The sequence below is a fragment of the Ciona robusta genome, chromosome 1 (genome assembly GCF_009617815.1).
Source record: "Ciona robusta chromosome 1, ASM961781v2".
Classification (NCBI taxonomy): Eukaryota; Metazoa; Chordata; class Ascidiacea; order Phlebobranchia; family Cionidae; genus Ciona; species Ciona robusta.
The window spans coordinates 4,022,573-4,041,482 of record NC_143235.1 but is presented as its reverse complement, the minus strand read 5'-3'; the positions used below and the strand labels follow the sequence as shown (position 1 = coordinate 4,041,482).

General features: G+C 35.2%; 1 protein-coding gene and 1 pseudogene across 2 annotated transcripts; both read left to right on the top strand.

Annotated features, from left to right (window-relative positions):
- The first annotated feature begins 1,505 nt into the window (after positions 1-1,505).
- On the top strand, positions 1,506-3,292 carry LOC149741578 (galactosylgalactosylxylosylprotein 3-beta-glucuronosyltransferase sqv-8 pseudogene; annotated as a pseudogene). The gene has a single exon (XR_016386904.1). The product of XR_016386904.1 is annotated as a galactosylgalactosylxylosylprotein 3-beta-glucuronosyltransferase sqv-8 pseudogene (transcript).
- Positions 3,293-5,533: 2,241 nt separating this feature from the next.
- On the top strand, positions 5,534-18,651 carry LOC149741577 (uncharacterized). Its single transcript, XM_089893336.1, has 17 exons — positions 5,534-5,928; positions 6,802-7,032; positions 7,212-7,343; positions 8,275-8,424; positions 8,981-9,412; positions 9,975-10,063; positions 11,061-11,171; positions 11,734-11,932; positions 12,616-12,670; positions 13,041-13,180; positions 13,712-13,798; positions 13,913-14,016; positions 14,513-14,683; positions 15,093-15,157; positions 16,728-16,885; positions 17,160-17,307; positions 18,344-18,651. The coding sequence occupies exons 1-17, from the start codon at positions 5,763-5,765 to the stop codon at positions 18,456-18,458; spliced, it is 2,553 nt and encodes an 850-aa protein (XP_089749462.1). The 5' UTR covers positions 5,534-5,762; the 3' UTR covers positions 18,459-18,651.
- Positions 18,652-18,910: the final 259 nt, after the last annotated feature.

The window sequence follows — 18,910 nt, the reverse complement described above, 5'->3', positions numbered from 1 at the left end:
TTTAGATTTATTCGACAGTATTCACACGTTTCAACACGGCAAACTATCAATTCGTGTTGTCACCCAAAATCCGCCGTTCAGAAGGGAAGGGTGAGATTTAAATAACCGTAGCCTCGCGACTAAAAAGTTGGCTTGTTATTGTTCAAAACTCGACCAGAAAAATAGGAGATTCAGCGCTAACGGTATCCCATCTTACCCTACAATACTTTATACCATGTTTTACAAAAATGTTGGGAATAAATTTGTTGTTTTTAATGTCCAATGAGGCAAAGTCAGTGGCGCAGCCAGAAAAAAATATGGGGGGGTTATTCCAAAAATTTTTACTTTTTTTAAAAGTTTTCCTTTTAATTATTTTTTTTTTGGTTCAAAAGGAGGGGTCGCAACCCCCTAACCCTTCTCCTGGCTTTATACACTAGGTACAGTGAATATAGCGCTCTCTGCTTCCATTGGGAATGAACGAAATTTATTTTACAAACAAATTGTATAGTTGGTCATATGCGCTTATCAGCTACGTTCTTCCAACTTGTGCAGCTCTCTCGTTTTCACAAAAAAAGAAAGGCATGGAAACTTTTTTTAAAAAGGGGAAATGGTAGTAAATCTCTCGCAATTGAATACAAAAGTCGAACTTAACAAAATTTATGAATATATATATATATATATACACAATACGTCACGGTCACACCAGCGTAAATTAACTAAATCATACGAAACTCCGTCTAAGTGCCTGAAAACAGTCATCATGAAATTGCATACGTGGCCGAAAAAGTATCAAAAAGCAGTGTGTTCACATACGGTATCTTTTAAATATGACGCTACGGTTAACGTATGTTTTTGTTTGTGTTATGGACACGCCTCCGACCACACCCATGACAGAAAGGCAGTTGCACGTCTTTATAGTCACGTGATTCGCGGATTGAGCCGCATTCAGTGTGATTTATTATTAATTGTGTGGGTATGTAGTAATTTGTGTCGCTATGTCGCAATTAACTGCCTATATGTATAGTACGTTGGGGAAGATGGGACACTTTTTAAATCTATTTTATCGTCCCATTTAGTAATAAATCAAGAACACTCAAAGAATTATAAAACTACATCCTCAAGACTCCCACAGATCATTGTTAATTGTTTAAAACACAATCAGGACATTTGGATATTGTTTGCCAAAGGTGTCTCATCTTACCCCACCCTACTATACGTGTGTATACTCGCATTATTTTTCATTTTACTATTTTGCGTCTCAGTATAAACCCAAGAACACAACAAGATGCATTTTATGTTAAATGCTGCTTCAGGGGTGTCGTGTGTGTTAACTTTAAGCCCGCTTACGCCTTTTTACAGTATCATACTAATAATGGCAGGAGATGCCTTGAGGCGCGTTGACATCCTCACCATTCTTCGTTGATTATGTACAATAGGACTTATTTGGCACAATGTGAGCCAGGATATTTGTGTTGCAGCAATGTGATGGTATAGGAAGTCATTTACTGATAGTTAATGGTATACGAAGTCATTTATTGATAGTTAATGGTATACGAAGTAATTTATTGGCTAGTTTTTATTTCGCTGTTTATATCCTCTTAATGTTTCAGAAATAGACAGATTTTTTGTAAAAATTACCCAAAAAATGTATTAAACAATTTGCAGGTGTTGCAGAATGGTAAAATCAACAGTAAAACTCTTCTATACTGGTGCCGTGGTATTTGTTCTGTTGATTTTTTTTATAGATCGGGAAATTCTTCCAGAATCCGTCAGAGTGTTGGGAAAAGGAACTGCAGAATATAACAATCAAACGATTTACGGAATTACGTCTACGTATGCAAGGCTTACCCAGAAAGCAGATCTCACGAGATTAATTTATACTTTAATGCATGTTCCAAACTTTCATTGGATTTTAATTGAAGATTCGGTAGAGAAAACGCCGCTGGTTAAAAGGCTCTTGCAAAAATCAGGACTAAAATATACGCATCTTAATAAAAAGAATCAAAAGAACAGCCACCACAAAAGTGGGGTGAAAGACTTATTAACAAGAAATGCCGCTTTAGCTTGGGTTAGAAATAACGTTGCACAAGGTGTGGTTTACTTTATGGATGATGACAACACCTATGACTTGAAACTGTTTGAAGAAATGAGAACAACTAAAGTAGCTTCTGTATGGCCGGTGGGGCTGGTCGGTGGCTTGGTCGTCGAAGGCCCAGTTCGGTGTAAAAATGGCAAAGTTTTAACGTGGCGTGTAACCTGGGAAACAAACCGAACCATCCCGATTGATATGGCTGGCTTTGCAATCAACACTGCTCTCTTGCGCCAGCATCCGGACGTGAAATTTATAGACGCGCCTGACCTGGAATCAATATTATTAGGCGATCTTGGTTTAACAAGAGATAAAATGGAAGCCAAAGGAAATAACTGCAGGGAAGTTAATGTATGGCACACACAAACTGCAAAAGCGAACCCTCATCAAGAAAAAGTCGCCCAACAGCTAGGAGACGAATATAATCCATTTTTTGAAACGTGAATATGCCTAATTTATATACTATTCAAGGATTTAATAAACAAATATACTTTGAACAGGTAAAAAAATGCAAAATAGTAAGGTGCTATTTTTAATGCTCGCTAAATCCTAGTAAAGCCAATGAATTTTTTTAGTTTGCGTGTGCGAACGATTAAACTAGTTTCATAGCTTCGTAAAACAACCTTGAATATTTCGTACAGTTTGATTTTGTCTCATAAAACTAGTTTTAGTTTTGTAAAAAAACACTGAGATATAAGCACAAAGAAAACAGGCAAGGGTCAATATGACTTTAATTTGAGATAAAAACAACAAAAAAATATCGGTTTAACGTTATATATATGAAATTTACATGGCAAAGAAACTAGCACAGCCTGTTAAACTCGGTAGGTTAACTACAAGTTGCAGAATACTGCTAATGCAAATATATTTTAATTTAGAGTCCCATCTTCCCCCACATTGTAGTTTTGTCTTTTTCATTGCCAAACTTTTAAAGATTTGCTTTTAATTTATGAATGTATGAATGACTTACTTTATCCTCGCGTGGCCGGAAAACGACAGTCGTTATCACACGGGTTTAACACCTCGTGCCAGCTTACGAGTTACCTTGTATGTTACTTTGTGGGTGATTATTTTTTTGGGATTTTTTTTTTATTTTTTTTTTTTTGTATGGCTGATAATTTGGACAACCCATTAGTGACCACTGGATTGGAGCAATTGTCGTTAAGTGTCTTGCCCAAGGACACATACGCCCACAATGGTAGCAGCGACAGGCCTTGAACCCATTATCTAATGGTTAAAGGCAGGCGCGCTAACCACTACGCCACGGCGCCGGACTAACCACTACGCCACGGCGCCGGATTTAGTAATTTATACCTCAGGGGATATTCAACTATAAGATACTGATATAATAAATGATAATATTTTGAAAATATATTCGAAATTTGGTCATTTGCACTTGGTGTTAATTTATAAGAAGGGGCTTGTGCCAAAAACAGAGTAGTAATACCCAATTTGTAGCAAAAATAAAAACTTTATCAATAGTTATAATCAATTTTCTGTTATTACAAGTTCATATACACTTGTTGGATACAATATTTATCCATTGATGTTCGAACATTACCCATTGACGTTCAAACAATACCAATTGTTATGCAATAATATAATGTATAGGTAACATGTTAAAAACTATAGCAGTAAGCCGGAGTAGGGCAAGAAAAAGATTGTTTAGACTTAATTTTCAAAGCGTACAGTATTATTTCGTGTTATTTACGTTTATTCCTATTCATAAATACACTTAATAATCAAAATTAACAATGATTTTAAACTGTCCCATCTTATCCTGTGTGTTTTCGAATTTGTAAAATTTCACTTGTTGTGCGGGTAGTTAAATAACTCCTCGTGTGATTTATTACATTTTATTAAATTGGTGTCAATTAATAGAGGAATGATGGTACTAATTCGTGGTATTACCAAAAAAACGTCATCTATTTTGATTTTGGAAATATTTGGCAATATGTGCTTAAGTGTCCTATCTTCCCCCATTGTACTATATCAAAGCCTCACAGCTGCCATACATTGTTGTTAATGATTTAAAACACGATTGTGATATTTGGATATCATGTGCTAGAGATGTTCTGTCTTCCCCACCCTACCATATAGAATAGGCTATAGAACGAAAAAGACTGGTAGTACATAGCACAAAGTTATCTGCTGTACAGTTTATTAAAATTGTCTACTGGCAGATTGGACGCGAAGGGACATTCATCGTAAGTATCCTGCAAAAGGTTGCCATCTGAAATTTGCGAAAATGTTATCAATTTTTTCCTAAGATGTTGGAATGTTTAAAAGCTTATTGATTTTCAAAGTATTTAACTTCAAAGAAGTGTTTTTTTCTTTCGTGTTTTGGCAGTTAAGATTGGTATACTGTCTGGACGAAAAAGAATGCCAAGTGGGAGCCATTTTTTTTCTTTGCTGTGTTAGGTTTTTATGCACCAAAGTTTCCAAATGACATCATAGTTTTTGTACCCTTTCAAAGTTGCATTTATTGCGTATAGTTAATGGTATACGATGTAATTTATTGCGCGCCCTACTATATAGGCTATAGGCTATTCACTCATATGTTTTTTTCAAAGTTTCCTAATGACATCATAGTTTTTGTACTCTTTTAAAGTTGCCCATGTATTTTTTACAGTTTGCACAAGGGGGAAAAGTTTTGTTTCTCTGTTACTTTTTATGCGGACTATCTTTTTCTTTAAATATTTGAACTCCCTTTAAACAAAATACCCTCAACGCCCACTAGCGGAAAACATTTCGGGTATTTTCTTAAATTATTTTTTTACAAAACGCTTCAATATGCTAGCAATGGATATAAATACTAATTTGTAAATAAAGTATTGTGGGAAAGATAGGACACCTTTACACATAATATCTAAACATCTCGATCGTGTTTTAAACAATTAACAACAGTCTATGGAAGTCGTGAATATACGGATTTTTAATTCTTTGATTTTTTTACATGGGACTATACAAAGAAGACGGAAAAATTTTTCCGCTAGAGGCGGTAATTATTTAAATTAAAAAATACGAAAAAACGAACAAAACAGCACTACAAAGTGTTAATAAGTGTAAAACAAATTAATTAAATAATAAAAATACCTTTCCAAATACATAAAACACTAGTAAGAACATATTTCCCACATTAGGTCGGTTATATACGCTCTTTCGTTGTGTTTACTGTCGTCGAGTCTGTGGTGTAGCGGTTTGCGTGCGGTCGTAAACTCTCTTTGTTTCATTTTTACCGGGTTCGAGTCCCACACAGTGGAATACTTTTTTTATCTTTTTTTTTCAAGTTTTTTTTTGTTTGACGAGTTTGGGGTTAGGAGTTGGGGGTTAGGAGTTAGGGGTAAGGGGTTAGGGGTTAGGGGTTAGAGGTTAGGGGTTAGTGTTAGGGGTTAGAGGTTAGGGGTTAGTGTTAGGGGTTAGAGGTTAGGGGTTAGGGTTTAGGGGTTAGGGGTTAGGGATTTATATCTTATGTGTATAAACCGTGAAACTAACTGCTCCCCATAAAATAGAGAAACGAATTTGTCATCGCCTCCTAGCGGAAAATTTTTTCCGTCTTCTCTGTATAGCTCCATGTGATTTTTTTGGTTAACTATAGTACTACCACTACCATCATTCGTATGGGACGAGAAAATAGAACAAAAAGTTACCCTAGTCCTACCATACATTTTGCTCATATTCTTGCTCCAGAAACATGGCGGACGTATTTAGCAAGGGCGTTTTAAAGATAGTGGTAGCTCAACTGACTCAGGCTGTTGGATTCGATTCCTTACAACTTGGTACATTAGAAGTATTGACAGATCTCTTGGAAAGGTTTCTTCTCACAACTGGACGGACTGCTCATGACCTGAGTGAAAAATGTAAGGACGTGATTTTAAATTTACTGTTTAAAACAATTACTACAAAACTGTGATGTGAAAGTGACCTGTCTGCAGAGTATGCCAGTTTTTGACGAGATCACGTGAGTGCAAGAAGGCTATTTTTAGCGTGCAGTCGTGCTATTATCCAAAATCGGCGTACAATTTTAAGCCACGTTAGGAAATCTTAATTAATTTAATACATGTTTTTTCTTTGTTTAACTAATTGGTGTGCGTGGGGCAATTATGGCGTGCGTCACCAAAAGATTATAAACAGAATCGCTCGTGCACTTGCCGTACTGTGCAGACTGGTAAAGTGACCACGCTGTGTAATTTTCTGCTCTAAAAAAGCATGCCTGCTTATAAGCTTTTTTTAGGTCTAAAAATTCTATAAGTTAGTCAGTCACAATGTATCAATAAAAACTGCAGCATGCTGTAGGTACGGACGTATGGTTATTATACACCCACATCAACAACAGTTGAAGTAATATCAATAGGTTTTAGCGACAGTATGTCAATGGTTAATTAAAAATATAATGACCAGAGTGGTGGGCCATGGCGCCTGTCTGTAGCCCACAGATAATAGGTTCAAGGCTTGTCACTGCTATCATTGTGGATGTTTACAAAAATACAATTATATACTCGCAAAGTAATATACATGCACAATCATGGTAACTTGTAAGTTGGCACAAGAAGTATAAAACAGAACATCTGTGTTGTGACAACTGTCGTTTTCTTGCCATGCAATGATAAAGCAAGTTGATTCATTATCTATATTACTAATAATGAAGGGTCAAGAAAAAAAAGCTTTGGTTTTCTGTCAGTAAAGTGGTAAAAAATGGCACAGAATGATGTTTACGAATCTTTTATACCTAGGTGGCAGAACCAATGTAATGACGGGCGACATCGAACACTGCTTTAACTTGCTTCATATTTCACCACGTGAGATAATTGACTATGTTCAACAAATGGACCAGGTGCAATTCCCGTCAAAAGTTGCAAAATTTCCCATTCCAAAGTCGTCCAATTTCCAGTTCCAGTCTATCCATGAATCGAGTGATTCAGATATACCAAGTTATTTTCCCTCTTTAAAACAGTCAGCAGCAGGTAATTTTTTTCTATTAGCAGTATTAAGGTTACAACTATACAATTACTTTTCTACATAGTTGGCTTTTATTACTTTTATTCTATAGTCATATTTCCTCTACCCATATGTGTATCGCTATCGCCGCTGCTGTGTGTACAGTACTACACCTAAATAAACAAATCACATGTTTTCATTACAGAAGAGAAGCCACTAAACACATCAGACCAAAGGTCTCGGAGTCCTCTCTTTACAATTGCTGGTAAAGATGCTTCATCTGATGAAAGCGCGGCAGATGGATATGCTTCCGATGGTTCATCCACTCATAATGCAGGTGTAGAATCATAGATGCTAAAACTTTTGTTCTTAATATTTTTGCACTTCTTAAGTCGGTGTTGTGGCAAAGTGGTTAGTGTGCTTGGCTTTAACCCAGAGGTTATCGGTTCAATGCCTGTTGTTGCTATCATTGTGTGCTGATGTGTCCTTGGGGCACAACTGTCTTTTTCCGGTCACACGAGGATAAAGCAAGTTACTTTTATTTATTCATGCGAGCCTGGGTTTTAAATTTCAAGTTTCTGTTTTACAAGTTTACATATTATTTGCTAAAACACTTTAAAACTAGGCATTAATTGGGAAACGTTTTGGCACAGAAAACTTTGTCCAACAGTTCAAGTGTGACAAAAATAATGTGACATTTCTTTTACTTCATATTATTATACATGCCCCTTTAAAAATTATACTTCTATAGTATCGACCAGCACAAAAACTGAACTGTCTTGGTCAAGTTAAACAAACACTCATTATTCGAATTTCAAACACATTGCACAATATTTCTACATAGTAACTAATAACTATTACGCAGTTAATTGGAGTAAGCAAAGTTATCTACAACATTGTGTCATAAGTGCACGTTGTATACTGTAGTAGGTTGTTTGTTACTTGCACAATGCGAAAAAACGAAAAATTGTGGAAGAGTGTTCCCTCTTTTAACATAACACTTGGTATAGCACTTTAGATTATCAGAAGTGATATTATAAACAAAAAATAAGCAAGATTAAGCAAAAATATGCTGTTTTATTGTTGATACGCACATAAACCGATTACCATGCAAAATAACGCTGTTCACGAATGACCAAATAATTTTTGGGCGAAATTGCTAATCCGTCAATGTTTTATCCTGCGAAAAGGGTAATATAAAGTTAAAAAATCTCCATTTTACACCAGCATAACTACAGATATCACTTAACACCACTTCATAATTACAGAATTGAGATACCTTACCAACCCTGAAGACATCCCTGTAGTGAGTGGAACAGCAGCTTCAAGTTCTCCATCTTCACTAAGCACAACAGACTATCATCCATTCAAACGTGAAGTTCCTGTCACGCCTCCAGAGATTCCAAACAAACTTATAGGTGCAGCATGTGATACTGCCTTATTGGCTGATGCCTTAGTTATGTTGAGTATATTATATATGTGAACTTTTTTATGTAGTAGGGTAGGGGAAGATCAGACACCTTTTTATTCTATTTTCCCATCATATTTAGTAGTAGACACGAAATATTCAAAGAATTATAAAATCCTATCCTCACGATTTCTATAGATCATTGTTAATTGTTTAAAACACGATCAGGATATTTGGATATTAAGTGCTAAAGGTGTCCCCTCTTTCCCCACCCCTCTATATTTATACAGTAGGGTGGGGGAAGATGGGATACGTTTTGACTGTATTTTCTCTTTTCATTTTAATAGTAAACAAAAAACATTTGAAGAATTATAAAACTATATCCTTACGACTGAAATAGACTGTTGTTAATTGTTTAAAACACGATCAGGATTAACACGATCAGGATATTTTCTATTATGTGCTAAAGGTGTCCCATCTTTTCCCACCGTACTATATATATATATATATATATATATATATATATATTAAACATGTTTTATAATATAAGTCTTATATTACAACAGAAAACATCAGGCTCAAGCCACACAACACCAAGCAGTCATTAAGTAAAAATGACGAACCCCTTTGGGTTAAACAGCACGCAGCAAGGATGGAGCACCAGACTCCAAAATCATCAAAAAGTTTCATCAAGTCCACCAGTACACCTGTGTTTCCGAACAGAGACAGTGGAAAGCCAATAAAACATGAAACTCCTGCTCCAAAGGTGTCTCCCTGGGACTCGCCTCTATTTTCAAACCCAAAACTGCTTTCTTCCAAAAGTTCAGACTCGTTTAAAAAGAGCACCCCAAAGGATAAATTTCGGGGCGATTTTTCGGAAAAAACTTCAAAGCCAAAAAAAACTTCTATTACATCAAGGATAGCTGAGGTGGATAAACTTTTACACGACCCCCTGGTTGTTAAAGAAGAACCTACACCGCCATCCAAGGTCAAACTAGGTATGCAAAAAACCCTCAGTTCTAGTGCTATTACTAACATACATTTTCAAAAAAAAAAAAATTTTTTTTAACAATTTTTTGGGGGGTTTAAAAAGGGGGGGTTGGCGACCCCCTAAACCCCCCCTGGCTGCGCCACTACATACTATATTAATATTGTTTAGGACACTGATACTCTGGCACAAAAATATTTGAATATAAAATAATGTATTTTAGTTATGTGGTTATTGTTGACCTAAAAATAAATGCATTTTTGCTTAATTGTATGGCAGATTTTCTTGAAATGATGTGTATTTTAAAGCCTGTCTGTACTGTTATAGGTATATCAGTATATACCATGTGAAGGTTAAACAGTGTGGATTTTAGCTGCTTTTTTCTATTTATTTTATTTTTTTAGAGCACCAGAGTTAAATTGGTAATGAAGGTAAAATTTTTATAACTGCGTATTTCTATAAAGACTTCAACTGCGTATTTCTATGTATTTTTCGGTGCAATTTTTTATGACAATTTGTTATCTTGTGAAAAAATTTTGGTGCTTTTATTTAAATTATCGTGTTTTTTACAGAAAAGTCACCCATGAGCCCCCACTATAACCTGCTACGAGCTGCTGAGTTGACTAAGACACCGATAGAAGCTCCGAGTTCAAATAATTCAGTAAGAAAATATGAAGATTTTAATATATATATATGGGCTAAGTTTGTAGGTGAAGATATAGTGGGTGGGGGAAGACGGCCTTTAGAAAATAATATCCCAATTTTCTGGTTGTGTTTTAAACAATTAACAACGGTCTATAGGAGTCATTAGGGGTTTTTATAATTCTTAGAGTGTTTTTTGTTTACTACCAAATGGGACGAGAAAATAAACTGAAAAGGTCATATTTCCCCCACCCTACTATATCATAAAAGACAACAACTCTATTCCCGTAAAAAAATCCACCCTTGATCTTGTTTTACCTAAATCTATAGTTTAATTTTTATTCTTAATACCAACTGCCTAAACTTTGGACCGCTTTTAGACAAGAATAGGACTTTTTTCCAAACCCTTTAATTAGTACATGTCCGCTATGTCCACTATGTTGTGAATATTGTGGACATAGCGGACACAGTGGACATAGCGGACATAGCGGACATAGTGGACACAGCGGACACAGTGGACATAGCGGACATAGCGGACATAGCGAACATAGCAGACATAGCTGACATAGCTGTTAGCTGACATAGCGGACATGGCGGACATAGCGGACATAGCGAACATAGCGGACATAGCGGACATAGCGGACATAGCGGACATAGTGGACATAGTGGACATGCACTAATTAGAGGGACCCTATTTTTTCAAAATTCAAATTATGTGAAAATATCAAAAGAGAAAGCTCTATCACATGAAAAAATCATGAAAACCCAAATCATGTTACTTTGTATCACCTAAATGTTAAGTTAAATTTTAATTCTTAATATATATTTCTTATAACATTAAAACGCCGCTACATGAATTAATTCCAAAACAAATATTGTAGAAAACAAGCCTAATAAATGTATGACAGCACCAGATCGAGGTAATGGGCCAAATCTGGCCCAAATCCAAGGTCTTGACAGGGACCTCACCCATAAACAATAAAAAATACAGCAGTATATTATAATTTTTTCCATAGGCTTTATTTGCTTCTCCAAAATCCATGGATGATGCAATTGATGCTGTTGTACATCGAGCATCAAAAGAAGTGGAAGAAGCAGAACTTATGAAGTTTTCGCATCTAGTGAAGGTAACTTTTGTGACCCAGTTTGGCATTTGGGTATTTATTATAATATTGTATTGGAAGCGGTAAAAATCGAAATCTCACTATTTTTTATGGTTGTATCACTGCAGTGATGCAATTCTCCAGTCAAAAATATGACTCACAAATATGTCTCCTGCCCACAGGATAAAACGCTTTCTAAATCTTTCGTTAGAAAAACAGACCCCCCCCCTCCAATAAAGTTAAGTTAGTCTGCCACTGCCTGAAAGCCATAATTTTACAACTATGTCCGAAATTAATATAATATTATAACTTTTATTTGTCTCTTTGATTACAGTAGCGAAGATTTAGAAATATTTTAAACGAAAAAATAGGATATAGCGACAAAACAACAGTTGTTAAAAAAACACGCTTGTAGTTAAAAACATAATTACGTTTAGTTGGAAGAAATAAGGAGGATTGCTACACCTAGCAGACAAACAAGTTATTTATTTTAAATAAGTTAAACTTTTAAAAGAAATAAAAAATAAAATTAGGTCTATCTGCCTAAAACTCTGGAACCTGTAATATTACACATATACATACATAGGACTCGAGCAGTTCTGGTGAGGATTTCGATGTGGAAGTTTCACATAAAACAGAGGAGTTGTTGCAGTTGGAACAGCGAGGTTTCCACCACCATCATGATGAAGAATCTCCCGTTCGTCCCCCCCTGACCCCCTCACCTGCCCCATCTAATACCTCCATGATAATAGACCAAGATATTGACTTTAACCCTGGAAATAAATGTAAGTTTTTTTTATTTGAAATGTGTTTTCGGGTGCAATATGTATCAATTTGTGATATTTTTTATATACTGAATGTGCGTTACTGTACAGTGTACATGATGTGTCAAATGTGAAAATGTTGTATTCTGAATGTGTTTTTGGCTACAATGAGTGTCAATTTGTGAGATTTTTTATATTAATTTCTGAATGTGTTTGGGTTAAATAAGTGTCAATTTGTGAGTTTTTTTTATTCTGAATGTGTTTGGGTACAATAAGTGTCCATTTGTAAGATTTTTATATTCTGAAATTCTGAATGTGTTTTTGGGTTCAATGAGGGTCAAATGTGAGATTTTTTATTCTGAATGTACGTTTCTGTACAATAAGTAACAAATGTAAAAATTTTGTATTCTGATTGTGTCTTTGGGTACAATAAATGTCAATTTCCGGGCCTAGCTAGCACAGTTGGTTAGCGGACCTGCTCTAACCCAGAGCAAGGGGGTTTAAGGCTCTTTGAGTTATATTTCTTATAAAAAGCAGCAGCAAAATTCGAACTGGGAGATTTTGTTTAAAACATGTCAAAACCAACTGCACTTAAAATTTATTAAGCAAATGTGACGCTATGTAAATTGTAAAATTAGTCTTTTTTCTACTTTCAGTTCTGGTTGTTAAAATAGTTATTTAACAATGTTATTTAACCCCAACAGCTACATACAGAGATAAAGTTCCATCATTGCTTGTCCACACACCAGAACCACAAAGGTAAAATATATTTCAGTTTGAACCATGGCTCAATGGTTAGGCCCTACATTGTAACCGTAAACTCGGTTTAATGCTCAATACGAGTCAATACTGATACTATTATGAAAGTACATGCTATTAAAAATTGCCATTGTCATTTTTACAAATATTTGCATTGGAATTGTAATTTTTCATGTGCAAATCTTTTAAATTTATCAAATTCTGACACGGTAATGTTACTTGCTTCTTTTTTCTACTTATAGTGTTTTTGCTTTAATTTTACAGCATATATATCATTATTTTGTGTTTTTTACATATTGTGTGTAAAACATTTTAAGTATGTATTATTTCGATATCTTTTAGTTACGACACTTTTTAATTGTTTTCCAAGTGAACGAAAGCACAGTGTGTCTTCACACAGCTCTGTGGTGTCTCATGATTTTCACGATGAACCTCATGATATTTATGATTCCCCTCATAGGAAACATTCACGTGAAATACAAAGTTCTCACACTAGCTACAGCCCTCCACGTAAGTGTGAAGTCTGGCGTTGTGGCATAATAGTTAGCCCACCTGACTAACCTAGCAGTAACAAGTTCAAGGCTCATCGCTGCTGCCAAAGGGGGCGTATGTGTACTTGTGCAAGTCATTTAACGGCAGTTGCTCCAACCTAGTGGTCACTGATTGGTTGTTCAAATTATCAGTCATACTTAAAAACAAAAAATAAAAAAATCCCCAAAAAATAATAACCCACAAAGTAACATACATGGTAACTTGTAAGCTGGCACAAGGTGTATGAAACAAAACACCCGTGTTATAACGTCTTTTGTTACCTTCCCACGCGAGATTGAAAAAAGTTACATTCATTCATTATTAAAACTAATATTTAAAGAAAATTGTAAAATAAAATATTTTATTTTCAACATATTATTGATATAATAACACTAAGCCAACAGGGTTATTACTTAAAAGGAAACTCTGCCCAATGAAGCCTATACTTTTTTTAAAATTGTAAAAAAATTTGTTTATTTTTTACCGGATTGTTTACATATTTAATCTCAGATCATAAGAAATCTAAGAAAGACCGTAAAGACAAAGATTACAACAAAGTTAAATCTCTCAAGAAATCAAAGCATAAGGATAAAGAAAGTGAGTAATATAATGCGTTAGTCATACATAACTGTAAGTAAATATTATCATTCATTTTTCATATGTTTATCTTCCAGAAAAAGATAATTATTTTTCTTTTTCTTTATTTTCCAGAGAAACGTTCAACATCACACGAACAACACAAACTCGATTTGAAGTCAAAGTCAGTTGAAAAACTTGTGCTCAAAAAATCAAAGTTTATTGCACCTAAAGTAAAGGTGGGACATTTTCTTGGCTTATATTGAAACCAGGCTTGTTAAACATATAGTACAATGGGGAAAGATGGGACACTTAAGCACATACTGCCAAACATTTCCAAAATCAAAATAGATGGCGGTTTTGGTTAATACCACGAATCAGTACTATTATTCCTTTATTAATTAACAACAATTCAAAAAAATAATAATACCCACGAGGAGTTATTTAGCAATTCGCACAACAGGTGTCATTTTACAAACTCGAAAAAACACAGGGAACAGTTTAAAATCATTGTTAATTTTGATTAATAAGTGTATTTATTATTAGGAATACACATAAATAACACAAAATAATACTGTACGCTTTAAAAATCAAGTTTAAACATTCTTTTCATTGACTGCTAGAACATAAATGCATATTATTGGGTAGGTCACCACCTAAAAATATATCAGAAACTAAAAACCAAAAACTTAATATTATCCTAGCCACCCATAACGTTATGCTTATGATATGCAGCCTGTTGTGAAAGAGAGAGAGGTAGTTTCATGTTCCTTTCAACGTGAGAGACTTCCACTGCCCAAGCTTTCTGCTGAAATACCTGCCCCTCTCATTATTAACAAGGATAAAAAGAAGGAGAAAAAAGAGAAAAAGAAGAAAAAGGAAAAAGAAATAAAACTAATGAAACATGTGAGATGAGATTGCAATTTCATTTATTTTTCCTACTGTGGCAGTACATTTGCAGGAATATAAATGAACGAAAAAATAACCCTATTTTATCTTTGTGTGACGGGGCAACAACAATCAATATAACACCTGTGTTCTGTTTTTTTCATCTCTTATATGTAATGTCAAATTTTGTGGTGATTATTTTTTGGGTGTTTTTTTCTTTTTGTATTATGTGTCTGACACAATCAGAGAACCCATCGGTGACCACTTGGCCAGAGTAATCTTACTCTTGCCCAAGAACACACTCACCCACTGTGGTAGCAGCTAAGCTACTAATCTCAAAGCCTCAGTTTTTTAAGAGTGGGATCTTTTAGCCACTGTGTCATGACTAAAATACTTATTTTAAGATTTTTCCTGTTTTGCTTTTCAGACAAAGGAAGAAGTCACCCCAATACCCAAGTTAACGTTTAAAATGACAACCAGTGACAAGAAAGTGTAAGTTCAGTTCACAATATTCTTGACTGATGTGTAGCCTTTGTCTGCCTACACATATTGTTTGGAAAGTTCACCATATTCATGGTTGCTAATCTATGTGCCCATACACAGCCAGCATAATTAAGCTGCAATCTCAGAGCCAAATCGTCTACTACTTTTATATAATTGAGAAAGGATTTTAAGGGTCCAGCGCCATGGCTTAGTGGTCAATACTGATCAGCGTTTGTGTCCTTGGGCAAGACACTTAACGGACATTGCTGCAACCCAGCGGTCACTAATGGGTTGTCTGAATTGTAAGCCATATCAAGCAAAATCATACACAAAGTTGAAAAGTGTTCTAACTAAACACACAAGGATAAAAAAGTGTGCCAATTATCAGCGTCTGACTGCAATGCGGTGTTGCGGCACTGGTCGCACGAAGGACTTAAATGGACTTCCTGGGTGTATGGTTAATGGGCCAAATCTGGCCTAAATCTCATTTCCTTGACAAGGACCTCACCCATAAAGAATAAACAAAAAAAAGGATTTTAAGGCCTATTACTTTAATATGGGTATGTGACTGTACACATACACTCACAATAATTATATCATCATCAAGCCCCGAACTTGTAAACTTTTAAGGGAAGCGACAACTATTGTTCCGTGGCATCTGGGATGGCATTCTCGTTTACCGACTGAACTAGTCGCCGCCTAAATTCGTTTTTGCCTTTTTAGTGTCCCAACTAAAATTGGTAGATTTTGACCGAATAGCTTCTGTAATAAGTAATGCACAGAAACTTATTCGGCCAACCAAACGTGAAAAACACCTAAATTTTAGACCGCCGATTTTAAAAACGCGGTAACCAGTAGTTACTGTGACCGAATAGTTTAGTCAGTAGCGGAAAATACGATTTCAGGGCTTTTTGTTGCTCTGAAAGTTAAGATCACAATATCTAACCTTAGCTAATAACCATAATACTCTTGTTAGCTTTATTGTGGACTTTGATCTGTTAGCTTCAAATTGCGCTTAAATCTTTAAATTGTCATTATTTTTGCTTTCTGTTGCTACTAGGCACAGTGTAATATTAGAAATAGTTCTGGTTAGAAATTAGCTCTGGTAAAAATCTGAGCCATTAGAATCTAGTAGTGCTATGAAATACGTGACAGACAAAAATCCAGTCCAGCAAAGTATATATTAATAATAATACAGTATAAAAAACATATATTTCACCTAAATGGCGTCATTAGACTGCCATTCAAATAGAACCTGTATGTTATTGGAAACTTTAAATTTCTGGTTTTTATGTTATATTTTCCTGGCTTGCCGGGGCAACAGTAACCAATTATGTTACATTGGGGATAATTATTTTTTTGTTTTTTATTCATTTTTTGTATGTATGGCTGATAAATTGGACAACCTATTAGTGACCACCAGGTTAGAGCAATTGCTGTTAATTGTCTTGCCCAAAGACACATACTCCCGCAATGGTGGCAGACACGAGCCTTGAACCCTTTACCTCGGGGTTAGAGGCAGGCATGCTAACCACTTTGCCACGGCGCTTGACAAACCTTAAATCCAATACCCTTACAGGAGTATAGTGAAGCCATCTAAACATAAGAGGACACCATCCTTAGATGAAGACGAAAGTGACTTTAATGATGACTTGGATGATGAAGATCTGTACCCTCCACCGCCAAAGAAAAAAGCTCCGGAAGTTAAAAAAGAGCAAAAACCAGTGGAAAGAAAACGTAAGAAATAATTTTTAGTAAAAACTAAAATATTGTTTCTTTTATTGTAATTTGAAAATTGAAAATTGGTTTATGCGGCCAATTTCTTCTCTGGAAAAAAGATAAAAAAATTGTTTGGAATCACTGCTGTGATATGAAAATAGTTTAAAATCACTGCTGTAATGTAAAACAATGGTTTGGAATCACCGTTGTAATATAAAAATAATTTGGAATCACTGCTTTAATATAAAAAATGGTTCTAGAAAAACTGCTGTAATATGAACTTGTGTTTCAGTGATCACTCAAACCATCAGTGTTGGTCATGCAGTTGGTGTTGTACTTGATGACGATGGAAACAGGGTTTGGATTTGCCCTGGTTGCAATAAACCTGATGACGGTAGTCCTATGATAGGCTGTGATAAATGTGATGATTGGTATCATTGGTAAGTACTAAGTATCATGTACTTCTCTAGATGAATGAACGTTACTTCCAGCGCAGTGGCAGGTCGTGAGCGTGCCTGCCTATAGCTCATGGGTAATGGGTTCAAGGCTCAACGCTGCTACCATTGTGGGCAAATATTTTCTTGTGCAAGGCACTTAAGGGCAATTGCTCCAACCCAATGGTCACCAATGGCAAATATTTTTTTGTGCAAGGCTCTTAACGACAATTGCTTCAACCCAATGGTCACCAATGATTTGTCCAAATTATCAAAAAATAAGCAAAATATAATTACTTACAAAGTGACATACATGGTAACTCGTAAGCTGGCATTAGGTGTATGGACACCTGTGTTATAATTGCTGCCGTTTTTTGGCCACGCGAGGATAAAGTAAGTTGCATTCATTCCTTCATTCACATGCATTCATTCAAGTATAATGCACTTATTCAGATGAATGAATTCCGCTTATTTATTTTTGTGTGTCGGAGCAATGACAGTCGATATACCACGGGTGTTATGTTTCATACACTTTATGCTCGGTTACAAGTTACCACGTATGTAACTTAGTAACTATTACGATGTATGTAACTTGGTGGTTCTTTTTAAGAGAAATGTTTATTTAAACCATAAGTGACCACTGCGTTGGAGCAATCGTCCTTATGTGTCTTGCCCAAGGATACATAAGCACATAACCTGTTTTATTCACCTTAATACTAATATGCATGTCTACAATATAGTAGACACACAAAACTATTCATATATTTATGCCCTATGTTCAATTATAACACCTATTTTTTCATGTATATCTCATGCTTTCTAATCAGCTGTAACTAGGGTTTTTTTTATCATACATACACAAGGCACACATTGTTTATTCCAAAATCTTATGCCCTTTGTCGAGTTGCAAGTATTAGCATCACCTATAATGTATAATTGAATGAAAACTTATTTTCCTTGCGTTGTGGGGCAATGACTGTTGTTATCACATGGGTATTCTGTTTCATACACTTTATGTCTATCATTTTTTATAACTTTACAGGCCGTGCGTTGGCATCATACAAGAACCGCCTGAAAATGAAGAATGGTTTTGTCCGAACTGCAGAAAAGCTCAAAAGCAGAAGGGAAAGAAAAAGATTAAAACAAAACATAGATAAATCAAAATCGTGTTTTCTATGTTAAATATAATGATATAAATCAGTTCGGAGCAGTTTGTTTCACACACTGTCATATGCCTGACCATTCTATATGGTTAATGCTGCCAGATATAGTTTCGTTTTTCAAACGTTATCAGTATATTATGTGTTTTATTAATCTGCTGTTTTTTGGAATAAACAGTTCACCAATCAGTCTTATTATTATTTCATATCTAGTTGGATTTAGAAATGTAACTTTTATCAACGCTTGGTAACAGTTATGATATGGCAGAGGATCTGTTTCGTACACCGTGCCCACTTACGAGTTATTACATAATTTTAACTTTATGGGTGAATAGTTTTAATAAATTACTTGCCCTAAAACACACATTTATAATGGTAGAGATATTTTGCGCATATAAAGTGCTAAATATGTCCCATCTTTTCCCACCCTACTATTTACATTATACATA

Coding starts and splice junctions, on each gene's coding strand:
- LOC149741577 (XM_089893336.1), top strand. CDS start 5,763: ATGGCGGACGTATTTAGCAAGGGCGTTTTAAAGATAGTGGTAGCTCAA. Junction 11,933..12,615: donor CTTTAACCCTGGAAATAAAT/GTAAGTTTTTTT, acceptor TAACCCCAACAG/CTACATACAGAGATAAAGTT. Junction 15,158..16,727: donor ACAACCAGTGACAAGAAAGT/GTAAGTTCAGTT, acceptor ATACCCTTACAG/GAGTATAGTGAAGCCATCTA.